This window comes from Oncorhynchus mykiss, chromosome 28, assembly GCF_013265735.2.
Source record: "Oncorhynchus mykiss isolate Arlee chromosome 28, USDA_OmykA_1.1, whole genome shotgun sequence".
NCBI classification, from domain to species: Eukaryota; Metazoa; Chordata; class Actinopteri; order Salmoniformes; family Salmonidae; genus Oncorhynchus; species Oncorhynchus mykiss.
Window position 1 is genome coordinate 36,835,554 of NC_048592.1, and position 13,559 is coordinate 36,849,112.

Here is a 13,559-nt window from a genome sequence, read left to right on the forward strand (position 1 = left end):
GCAGAGACGACACCTCAGACCCGTCACGCTACATCGGGTCTACTTGTTAGCCAGACAGTTACTATTCAAATCCTATAGCAGCCATTTAGGAAGGCGGCAGCCATTATGGAAAAAGACATACATTCAAATAATAACTTTGACAAGTGCTGGACCGACATATAACAATGGTACTCTGTACGGGATTTAGTATTGTTCTTCTTCTTCATCGTCTGCCATTGTGTGAAAACCCACCTGGCAGTCAAAATCAGCACTGGACGACACATCATAACCAATAATGGGATGACAGTTGGAAAAATGGCCGAATCAAGGGCACCCTAAACAATAGAGCAGGCACCCTGAGATAGAAAACAGAAGGCAGAGCGAGACAAACTACACGAATGACCCCATTGCAGGTGTGGGATGCCGATGGGACTTAGGGACTGACGCTTACATACCCGCTTACACACCGGCCATCTGTTTTCCATTGCAACGGCTGAAGTGGAAACCTTTTGGGGTTTAGGAAATTAATACATTTTGGCTTGTTCATTATTGCTTTGCTTTTGTAAGGAAAAACTCCAGGGAGGAGCATGGGTCATGTAAGGATAGTGCCATTAACAACGAACAACTAGGAACAGCTATTGGTAATCCCTTGTATTGACTCTCCTTCAAAAGGCAAACGTTTTAGTTGACCTTTATTTAACTAGGCAAATCAGTTAAACAAACAAATTATTATTTACACTGACGGCCTACCCCGACCAAACCTGGACGACGCGCCGCCCAATGAACACTTAATAAATATGACAGTGATGGCAAGATGTTATTGCTTTAAAAATTAACTTCAAGAATGCCATTGCAGATTTTAATTATTTCTATCTAAATTGAAATATCTAGGTGTGTGGACCGATGGTGGGAAAGGTATCCTTAATTTACTGAAAATACCCTATCGGACAGAAAGAGACACACCTCCCAAACCACAAACCTAAATCTAAGGGTTTGTGGTTCTTGTAGTCTCCTATCATCTCATTCAAACCATACAGCCGACATGCAAGCTTTTACGTAAACAATTAGCGACATAGTGTATCTTTAAGTTCTTAATGAGTGATAAACAGTAATTTAAGGCTCCAAAGAGACTGAAACGGGCACACAAATGACACGAAGGGAAAACCGACCATAGGACAAACAACCATTTATGTTTACTCTTTGCTGTCACAATGATGAGGGCTTTTACTACATTAAAATGTGTCTTTAGCACATAATTATTGAAACGTTATTATAATTATACTGAAAGGTAATTACGTCATAACAGATGACATACAAAACTTGATGTTACAAAAAACGTACAATGCTCTTTTGTTTTCATATTTACATAATTTGTTCCTCCGGGTGTATTTTTTGAATAAGAAAGCATTGGGAACAAGGTGTTCTTGGGGATATGATGCAATAACTAAGAAAGAGACTAATATGAGTATTTTCCTGGTTATGGTTATGGTACTTGTATTGAGAGGTATTATTCTCAAATTTGTAAAAAACATTTGTCCCGGGTTCTGGAGTAAATTGTGATATGGAAAAAAAATGAAATGTACAAACTTGTAGGCTTCCCAAGTTTCATTAGAAACGTGGTTGGGGCATATGTTATTTTATTAGTATTTTTTAAATTTTATTTAACTAGGCAAGTCAGTTTAAGAACACGTTCTTATTCTGATTAAATTCCATATGCTTGATAAAACTAGGTACTTGGGAGTAGGTACCAGTGTGCAGATTTATTTTGTTGCTCTCGGTTCTTAGTAATTGCTATTTTCTTCTAATATCGGAAAAAGTCAAACATGTGACAACCAGCCCTAGTCTCCCCTACCGCTGATCATTGCAACCGGTCATTACCATTTGTAACAACAAAACATGCCTGCTTGATTGTAATACCCTTCCAGCTTAGACCCCTGTCCTACAATACAGTTTCCTGTTGACAGATTGAAGTACACCACAAACCCCTTCTTATCCCCCCCCCCCCCCCCCCCCCCCCCCCCCACCCAGTTGAGCATCCAGGCTACAAAACCAGGACTACCCGATCAATAAGAAACCTCTAAGAACTTAAAAATAAGAACACAAATTTCTCAACAATCTATTGACTATTTTGTTTGTGATTGTGACCACTTCAACAACCCTCACGGTCTCAGAAGTTTTGATTTGATTTCCCCTTATGCTCAGTCTTCCGCTGTCTCTCTCAAAGGGCCGGTAGGTACACTGTGCCCAGTATGTTGTTTCTAAGGCCTTAATGGTAGCTGTTTGAGATGTCTTCATGTTATCATTGATAATGAATGCTACTCTCTTTCACACAAGGGTAACGGTAGCAATCCCTTGGTCACAGACTTGCTTCCACAGGAGCATTAGTGAGGTCGGGTTCTCGTCACACGGGAGTCCTAAGGGAGAGACAGAAGAATGCAAACAATATTCACTCACTCACACACACACACACACACACACACACACACACACACACACACACACACACACACACACACACACACACACACACACACACACACACACACAAACTGTCTTCAAGCCCTCTTTGTGGCGGCTTCAACGCAGCTTAGTCAATCAGGGACACAATCAAGTTGTTTGTTTTTACAGGATTGGCCTTGTCATCCAATTACAATCAGGTATTGGCAGTGAATGCCGAACTCACAGGAGTCTAAGGCACTGTTGACGTTGGTTTTGTAAATATTATATACAGTTTATGTCGGAAGTTTACATTCACTTAGGTTGGAGTCAGATTTGTGTGTATTGTTGTGATACTTTGTTGTGTCAGATACTAATGCACTGTTGGAGCTCGGATTTAAACATGATTCAACCATGGTGAACATACATCTCGCCAATGCCAAAACCAAAGAAGTTTACTTTTTTGTCATATGCGTAAGTTACAGTTTTGATATTCTTTGCTACTCCTTATCTGATGATGGTCTATTGAGATCCCAACAGCATCAAAATCATCATTGTCCTGAAGTTTCTTTTCAAAGTAGTACAGGAATCCACTTAATTCATTTGGGAGAATGTGTATGTACAGTATGTAGGCTAGGGTTTTTCATGTTGTTTTGCTCAGTGTCTCTCGGTGCTGCAAACAGGGACTCCTTTGAATTGTTTAAGTGGCACAGCCTCGGGATGACAATGATTTTCACAAGTTACCGCGGTTGACGGATTTTAAATTACATAATGCATGATGACAGTTATTAAAATGTCCTCTCAGCCCCAATTCTAGATGGTACACAGGTGGTGTTCAGCCAGGAAGGTTGGTCTCAGATCTGTTTTTACTATATAGCCAACTCCTACAACTCCAAGTTTGGCATGTCAACTCCAAGTTTGGCATGTCAACTCCAAGTTTGGCATGTCAACTCCAAGTTTGGCATGTCAACTCCAAGTTTGGCATATCAACTCCAAGTTTGGCATGTCAACTCCAAGTTTGACATGTCAACTCCAAATTTGACACGTCAACTCCAAGTCTGACACGTCAACTCCAAGTTTGGCACGTCAACTCCAAGTTTGGCACGTCAACTCCAAGTTTGGCACGTCAACTCCAAGTTTGGCACGTCAACTCCAAGTTTGACACGTCAACTCCAAGTTTGGCACGTCAACTCCAAGTTTGGCACGTCAACTCCAAGTTTGGCACGTCAACTCCAAGTTTGGCACGTCAACTCCAAATTTGGCACGTCAACTCCAAGTTTGGCACGTCAACTCCAAGTTTGGCACGTCAACTCCAAGTTTGACACGTCAACTCCAAGTTTGGCACGTCAACTCCAAGTTTGGCACGTCAACTCCAAGTTTGGCACGTCAACTCCAAGTTTGGCACGTCAACTCCAAATTTGGCACGTCAACTCCAAATTTGGCACGTCAACTCCAAGTTTGGCACGTCAACTCCAAGTTTGGCACATCAACTCCAAGTTTGGCACGTCAACTACCACAGTACAGGATTACCTGTTATCAACCTCTAGCCTAATCTCCCGGACAACGTTACAGCCTTTTCCCTGCCTGTTGCTTTTTTGGACCCCCTGTGTGTGACCTTCTGCCTGCCCCTGGACCCAGCTACCTGCCTCCTCCTGTGTATAACCTTCTTCCTGCCCCTGGACCCAGCTACCTGCCTCCTCCTGTGTATAACCTTCTTCCTGCCCCTGGACCCAGCTACCTGCCTCCTCCTGTGTATAACCTTCTTCCTGCCCCTGGACCCAGCTACCTGCCTCCTCCTGTGTATGACCTTCTGCCTGCCCCTGGACTCAGCTACCTGCCTCCTCCTGTGTATGACCTTCTGCCTGCCCCTGGACCCAGCTACCTGCCTCCTCCTGTGTATGACCTTCTTCCTGCCCCTGGACCCAGCTACCTGCCTCCTCCTGTGTATGACCTTCTGCCTGCACCTGGACCCAGCTACCTGCCTCCTCCTGTGTATGACCTTCTGCCTGCCCCTGGACTCAGCTACCTGCCTCCTCCTGTGTATGACCTTCTGCCTGCCCCTGGACCCAGCTACCTGCCTCCTCCTGTGTATGACCTTCTGCCTGCCCCTGGACTCAGCTACCTGCCTCCTCCTGTGTATGACCTTCTGCCTGCCCCTGGACTCAGCTACCTTCCTCCTCCTGTGTATGACCTTCTGCCTGCCCCTGGACCCAGCTACCTGCCTCCTCCTGTGTATGACCTTCTGCCTGCCCCTGGACCCAGCTACCTGCCTCCTCCTGTGTATGACCTTCTGCCTGCCCCTGGACTCAGCTACCTTCCTCCTCCTGTGTATGACCTTCTGCCTGCCCCTGGACCCAGCTACCTGCCTCCTCCTGTGTATGACCTTCTTCCTGCCCCTGGACCCAGCTACCTGCCTCCTCCTGTGTATGACCTTCTGCCTGGCCCTGGACCCAGCTACCTGCCTCCTCCTGTGTATGACCTTCTGCCTGCCCCTGGACCCAGCTACCTGCCTCCTCCTGTGTGTAACCTTCTTCCTGCCCCTGGACCCAGCTACCTGCCTCCTCCTGTGTATGACCTTCTGCCTGCCCCTGGACCCAGCTACCTGCCTCCTCCTGTGTGTAACCTTCTTCCTGCCCCTGGACCCAGCTACCTGCCTCCTCCTGTGTGTAACCTTCTTCCTGCCCCTGGACCCAGCTACCTGCCTCCTCCTGTGTATGACCTTCTGCCTGCCCCTGGACTCAGCTACCTGCCTCCTCCTGTGTATGACCTTCTTCCTGCCCCTGGACCCAGCTACCTGCCTCCTCCTGTGTATGACCTTCTGCCTGCCCCTGGACCCAGCTACCTGCCTCCTCCTGTGTATGACCTTCTGCCTGCCCCTGGACTCAGCTACCTGCCTCCTCCTGTGTATGACCTTCTGCCTGCCCCTGGACTCAGCTACCTTCCTCCTCCTGTGTATGACCTTCTGCCTGCCCCTGGACCCAGCTACCTGCCTCCTCCTGTGTATGACCTTCTTCCTGCCCCTGGACCCAGCTACCTGCCTCCTCCTGTGTATGACCTTCTGCCTGCCCCTGGACCCAGCTACCTGCCTCCTCCTGTGTATGACCTTCTGCCTGCCCCTGGACCCAGCTACCTGCCTCCTCCTGTGTGTAACCTTCTTCCTGCCCCTGGACCCAGCTACCTGCCTCCTCCTGTGAATGACCTTCTGCCTGCCCCTGGACCCAGCTACCTGCCTCCTCCTGTGTATGACCTTCTGCCTGCCCCTGGACCCAGCTACCTGCCTCCTCCTGTGTATGACCTTCTGCCTGCCCCTGCCAAAAAAACACCTGCTGCGCCCTGCGCTTGAAACCAGCTCTCTGTCATCCCATCGTGTTCATTACAATAATATATAGTTATTCCATATGAGATTGAAATACTATTAACTATATTATATAGCGTTATTCCATATGAGATTGAAATACTATTAACTATATTATATAGCGTTATTCCATATGAGATTGAAATACTATTAACTATATTATATAGCGTTATTCCATATGAGATTGAATACCACTAACCACAGTATACAATATAGAGTTCTCATAAAGGAGATATACCTTCTCTGTCTTACCATCTGTGTCTCCACAGGCAGTAAGCTAAATCAAGACAAACATTTAAATTAGTCTAACGTGCATATACAGTATATATTGGACATAGGTCTGTATAATTAAGCAATAAGGCACGAGGAGGTGTGGTATATGGCCAATATACCACGGCTAAGAGCTGTTCTTACGCACGACTCAACTCGGAGTGCCTGGACACAGCCCTTAGCCATGGTATATTGGCCATATACCCCCCCAAGTACATTATTGCTGTTATAAACTGGTTACCAATGTAATTTGAGCAGTATACCTGTTTTGTCATACCCGTGGTATACGGTCTCATATACCATGGCTGTCAGCCAATCAAATCAAATCAAATCAAATAAAATGTTATTTGTCACATACACATGGTTAGCAGATGTTAATGTGAGTGTAGCAAAATGCTTGTGCTTCTAGATCCGACAATGCAGTAATAACCAACAAGTAATTTAACTAACAATTCCAAAACTACTGTCTTGTACACAGTGTAAGGGGATAAAGAATATGTACATAAGGATATATGAATGAGTGATGGTACAGAGCAGCATAGGCAAGATACAGTAGATGGTATCGAGTACAGTATATACATATGAGATGAGTATGTAAACAAAGTGGCATAGTATAGTATAAAGTGGCTAGTGATACATGTATTACATAAGGATACAGTCGATGATATAGAGTACAGTATATACGTATGCATATGAGATGAATAATGTAGGGTAAGTAACATTATATAAGGTAGCATTGTTTAAAGTGGCTAGTGATATATTTACATCATTTCCCATCAATTCCCATTATTAAAGTGGCTGGAGTTGAGTCAGTGTCAGTGTGTTGGCAGCAGCCACTCAATGTTAGTGGTGGCTATTTAACAGTCTGATGGCCTTGAGATAGAAGCTGTTTTTCAGTCTCTCGGTCCCAGCTTTGATGCACCTGTACTGACCTCGCCTTCTGGATGATAGCGGGGTGAACAGGCAGTGGCTCGGGTGGTTGATGTCCTTGATGATCTTTATGGCCTTCCTGTGACATCGGGTGGTGTAGGTGTCCTGGAGGGCAGGTAGTTTGCCCCCGGTGATGCGTTGTGCAGACCTCACTACCCTCTGGAGAGCCTTACGGTTGAGGGCGGAGCAGTTGCCGTACCAGGCGGTGATACAGCCCGCCAGGATGCTCTCGATTGTGCTTCTGTAGAAGTTTGTGAGTGCTTTTGGTGACAAGCCAAATTTCTTCAGCCTCCTGAGGTTGAAGAGGCGCTGCTGCGCCTTCTTCACAATGCTGTCTGTGTGAGTGGACCAATTCAGTTTGTCTGTGATGTGTATGCCGAGGAACTTAAAACTTGCTACCCTCTCCACTACTGTTCCATCGATGTGGATAGGGGGGTGTATAGTTATCATAAAGGACATGTTATCTCCTCGGCCATACCATCTGTATCTCTACAGGCAGTGGGCCATGAGGAAGAGAAGTGTCCATTCATGTGGATAATCGCCTCATTGGAAGCGCATGAGGGCCTTGAACTCAGCCATTACATAAAAGACAACGTTCTAATGTCAAAGGTCACCAAAGGACACACAGGTCTGTCAGGCCGTGTATCCCTGTTAACCTGATTGGGCTTAATTGCACTCATTAAGAGAGCACCACATATTTAATATGGCTATCATCTCCTACTATAATTATGGCGGGCAGTGGTGTGTGATGCTATTGTATTTCAATGGATTGCTTGAAGAGATTCTTGGGTATGGGGTATGTCAATGTGGTGTGAACAATTCACTGGTATTGTTTTTTGTTGTTGTGAGGACTTAATGATGCCATTTTCACAACACAAAAAGGTGTAATGTCACACACACACACACACACACACACACACACACACACACACCACAGCTGTGCTCCCAATCCACAGAGACAGAGAATGGATGCATAAGTAAATGTGTGGTCTCAGCTTGGCTGGTTGGCTGCCGTGGCGAGCTGACACCGAGTACTTGACACCACGCCACGTTTTCACACAAACCAATTTCATGCCACAATCCCCCCACAGTCCTGTTTTGCATCCCCCTATAAAACCCTTTTCCACATGGTAGCACAAAGCTTTGATCCCCTGATTAGGCACCTGCTATGGAGATCCATGTGACGCCTCTAACTACCTTCACCTGACCGCTGTTGTTTTATACAATTGGCTATGAGACAATTATGGCGCAGAAAATCTTTTTCCACCTCAAAATTTTGTAGCCTGGTGGTTAGAGCGTTGGACTAGTAACCGGAAGGTTGCGAGTTCAACGTCGCGAGTTCAAACCCCCGAGCTGACGAGGTACAAATCTGTCGTTCTGCCCCTGAACAGGCAGTTAACCCACTGTTCCTAGGCCGTCATTGAAAATAAGAATTTGTTCTTAACTGACTTGCCTGGTTAAATAAAGGTAAAATAAAATAAAAATAAATAAATATATATGCTTAATTATCAGTGCTGGGGAAGCTAATCCGAAAATATAGTTTACCAAGCTACCAATTATTTCACACTGGAAAAAGTCGAGTTACACTAAGGCTACCCTTAGAAAAATATATTTTACTTAAGTGAAGTTACTTTGAAAATGTAGTTCACTACATCCATACTACTTAAAAAAGTATCACATGTAAATCTGAAATGTCATAAACTACAAATTGCAAGAATAGATCACTTCCGGGTCATATGTTAACAGAATGTGTAATTTAGCCTATTAAACACAAAAACAATGTTTCAAGTGAGAATTAGGGAGGTCTGATGCCGAAAAAGAAAGGAAAATATTGCCTACTTCTTTTTGCGAAAAACAGTAGTGTGTAGTTCCAGTAGTTAGCTACACCGCTACATGGTAAAACAGTAGTGTGTAGTTCCAGTAGTTAGCTACACCGCTACATGGTAAAACAGTAGTGTGCAGTTCCAACAGTTAGCTACACCGCTACATGGTAAAACAGTAGTGTGTAGTTCCAACAGTTAGCTACACCGCTACATGGTAAAACATTAGTGTGCAGTTCCAACAGTTAGCTACACCGCTACATGGTAAAACAGTAGTGTGTAGTTCCAGTAGTTAGCTACACCGCTACATGGTAAAACAGTAGTGTGCAGTTCCAACAGTTAGCTACACCGCTACATGGTAAAACAGTAGTGTGTAGTTCCAACAGTTAGCTACACCGCTACATGGTAAAACATTAGTGTGCAGTTCCAACAGTTAGCCACACCGCTACATGGTAAAACAGTAGTGTGTAGTTCCAACAGTTAGCCACACCGCTACATGGTAAAACAGTAGTGTGTAGTTCCAGTAGTTAGCTACACCGCTACATGGTAAAACAGTAGTGTGTAGTTCCAACAGTTAGCTACACCGCTACATGGTAAAACAGTAGTGTGTAGTTCCAGTAGTTAGCTACACCGCTACATGGTAAAACAGTAGTGTGTAGTTCCAATAGTTAGCTACACCGCTACATGGTAAAACAGTAGTGTGTAGTTCCAGTAGTTAGCTACACCGCTACATGGTAAAACAGTAGTGTGTAGTTCCAGTAGTTAGCTACACCGCTACATGGTAAAACAGTAGTGTGTAGTTCCAATAGTTAGCTACACCGCTACATGGTAAAACAGTAGTGTGTAGTTCCAACAGTTAGCTACACCGCTACATGGTAAAACAGTAGTGTGTAGTTCCAACAGTTAGCTACACCGCTACATGGTAAAACAGTAGTGTGTAGTTCCAACAGTTAGCTACACCGCTACATGGTAAAACAGTAGTGTGTAGTTCCAATAGTTAGCTACACCGCTACATGGTAAAACAGTAGTGTGCAGTTCCAGTAGTTAGCTACACCGCTACATGGTAAAACAGTAGTGTGCAGTTCCAGTAGTTAGCTACACCGCTACATGATAAAACATTAGTGTGCAGTTCCAGTAGTTAGCTACACCGCTACATGATAAAACATTAGTGTGTAGTTCCAGTAGTTAGCTACACCGCTACATGATAAAACATTAGTGTGTAGTTCCAGTAGTTAGCTACACCGCTACATGGCAAAGAAAGTAATTAACTACTGAAAACACTACCAATGTTTGAATTTAGTTCTACCACCAAGCTACTGAAAAATGTTCTTAAATTACTAATTTAACTACATCTAGTTCACTACTCCCCAACACGGCTAATTATTCATTTGTTTTAATTGCAACAATGATATGCAATATAATTGTTTTATCCAATGTAACAGCGCTACCAAAATCATATCATCTTTGAACTCTGCATCAGAACATTCAATTGCGTCATCCCATTCTAATGTCCAGTATATGGCCCTCAGTCTTCCATTACCAATAGGAGATTTTGAATGCATCCTAAGATGTTGACATACCTGTCCAGGTCTGGCACTCTCACAAAGGTAGGTCTCATACTCGATGGCGAAGACAGGCGCGTTGTCATTGATGTCCGTCACTGTGATCAGAACTACACCCTTTCCCACTTGCAGTGGGTCCACTGGGGGGGAAACAAAGGAACAAGTGGTCAAGGATAAGGTCAAGGATAAGCACAACCAAATTCCCTGGTCTATAAGCATGTGTCAATTCAATTTAAAAAATATATATATTTAAAAAAATGCATGTATCTGGCAGTGGAGGCTCCTCAGAGGAGGAAGGGGAGGACCATCCTCCTCCGTGGCATTTCATAAAAATGTAAATAGTGAAACACTAAAAAAGTATTTTTAGTAGTAAAACTATACTATATGTATATATATATATATATATATATATATTATACTATATATATAGTTTTATATATGTCACCAAATAATGTATTAAAATACACTGTTTTGCAATGAAGGTCAACAGTGACTTCAACAGCACTGTCTGGGGCATGTTCATGTTCTGCCCCACAACATCAAGTTCCTTTAACTGATTCCTCCACACACCTGTATTAGCGTGTCTTAAAAGAACCTTATGGAGCTACACAGACAAGTTTAGAGACTTGGAACAAAAATTGCTAAAATGTTAGCATTTGAAGACAGTGGCCTCGTAAACAAAAACCAAAGCATGGGTTGCTACATTACCTTGTCCATAGACTGCTTACAGGGTAAGGAAAACAATATTTATATAAAATGTGGTGCACTATCCCTTTTAAGAAAACATTCAGAAAACAGACTGTGTGGGATGTCTGGAAGACTGTGGGGTGTCTGGAAGTGTTCTTATTAAGGGTCAGAGCTCGACAACAACTCTGTGGTCTTCACTGAGTGACTCGGCATGCTCAGACGACGCATGTTGTTTGCTTTTTAACAAGCAAATTTTGTCTTGTTTACCTTCTCTTCAGCTGAACCTTTATCTTAATATAAATCATGGATTGGGGTAACCGACAGGCCAAGGTTTCTCGGCACGCTAAATTCTCCACCGGAGAGTGGTCTGAAGGCAGAACGTTCATAGATATAAATAGAGATTTGTCAAAAAAAAACACGACTCACAAGAATAGTTGATCTGTGTTTTTATATCATTTTCAACTTCCTACAAACTCGGTGTGTAATGACCAATGGCCCTAAGACCACATACTGTGTGTGATGCATGATCATGAACTATGTATAGCATCTTCATAATCAAGATGAATTGGTATTACTAGTTCTATTGAACTTTAAATAATAACCTAGAAATGAACAAACACTTTCTGGTATGTCATAGTAAACGGCATACCTCAGAGATTAATGTTCCTATCATTGATGTTGGGGTACTTATTGTATGTCCCTCAACTGTTTCTCTGCAGATATCTCCACAGTTCAACCATAAGTGGCGAGTGGTGAGCTGAGGAAAATATACCTGAGATCTGGTTGTCTCTCAAAGACACGGGTGTAATTCATGTGCGGAGAGATAGATTTACTCAACAGATGGGTTGGCTGTATCTGGAGTCGCTTATGTCTTAATATGAATAATCCTCTACATCTGTAGCATGTGGGCAGAGTCACAGGTGCGATCAACAGTGATAGGTCTGTTTAGTTTTACATTATCCCCTGTGATTTCAGTCAACAGTAACGGGTCTGTTTAGTTTTACATTATCCCCTGTGATTTCAGTCAACAGTGATGGGTAGGTTTAGTTTGGACATTATCCCCTGTGATTTCAGTCAACAGTGATGGGTAGGTTTAGTTTGGACATTATCCCCTGTGATTTCAGTCAACAGTGATGGGTAGGTTTAGTTTGGACATTATCCCCTGTGATTTCAGTCAACAGTGATGGGTAGGTTTAGTTTGGACATTATCCCCTGTGATTTCAGTCAACAGTGATGGGTAGGTTTAGTTTGGACATTATCCCCTGTGATTTCAGTCAACAGTGATGGGTAGGTTTAGTTTGGACATTATCCCCTGTGATTTCAGTCAACAGTGATGGGTAGGTTTAGTTTGGACATTATCCCCTGTGATTTCAGTCAACAGTGATGGGTAGGTTTAGTTTGGACATTATCCCCTGTGATTTCAGTCAACAGTGATGGGTAGGTTTAGTTTGGACATTATCCCCTGTGATTTCAGTCAACAGTGATGGGTAGGTTTAGTTTGGACATTATCCCCTGTGATTTCAGTCAACAGTGATGGGTAGGTTTAGTTTGGACATTATCCCCTGTGATTTCAGTCAACAGTGATGGGTAGGTTTAGTTTGGACATTATCCCCTGTGATTTCAGTCAACAGTGATGGGTAGGTTTAGTTTGGACATTATCCCCTGTGATTTCAGTCAACAGTGATGGTTAGGTTTAGTTTGGACATTATCCCCTGTGATTTCAGTCAACAGTGATGGGTAGGTTTAGTTTGGACATTATCCCCTGTGATTTCAGTCAACAGTGATGGGTAGGTTTAGTTTGGACATTATCCCCTGTGATTTCAGTCAACAGTGATGGTTAGGTTTAGTTTGGACATTATCCCCTGTGATTTCAGTCAACAGTGATGGGTAGGTTTAGTTTGGACATTATCCCCTGTGATTTCAGTCAACAGTGATGGGTAGGTTTAGTTTGGACATTATCCCCTGTGATTTCAGTCAACAGTGATGGGTAGGTTTAGTTTGGACATTATCCCCTGTGATTTCAGTCAACAGTGATGGTTAGGTTTAGTTTGGACATTATCCCCTATGATTTCAGTCAACAGTGATGGGTAGGTTTAGTTTGGACATTATCCCCTGTGATTTCAGTCAACAGTGATGGGTAGGTTTAGTTTGGACATTATCCCCTGTGATTTCAGTCAACAGTGATGGGTAGGTTTAGTTTGGACATTATCCCCTGTGATTTCAGTCAACAGTGATGGGTAGGTTTAGTTTGAACATTATCCCCTGTGATTTCAGTCAACAGTAATGGGTATATTTAGTTAGAACTTTATCCCCTCTGATTACTTGGGGAATTCTGTAATCTATACATAAATTCCACCGGCAAACACTGAACACCTGTGGAGGGCAAATGGCACCAGCTCCACCAGAAGGACAACATCTGGCAGGGTGTATGTGTGCGCGCGTGTGTGTGTGTGTGTGTGTGTGTGTGTGTGTGTGTGTGTGTGTGTGTGTGTGCGTTTGCGCGCATGGGAGTGTTTGTGT

The 13,559-nt window shown here is 43.6% G+C and overlaps 1 protein-coding gene across 1 annotated transcript in view; it reads right to left on the reverse strand.

The window, feature by feature from the left end:
• The window catches only part of LOC110509116 (cadherin-7), a 160,267-nt gene that overhangs the window by 37,109 nt on the left and 109,599 nt on the right, over window positions 1-13,559 (reverse strand). The window contains exon 9 of the mRNA XM_036966569.1: window positions 10,371-10,492. Within this exon, the coding sequence (XP_036822464.1) occupies window positions 10,371-10,492 (122 nt within the window). The remainder of the gene's footprint in view (window positions 1-10,370; window positions 10,493-13,559) is intronic.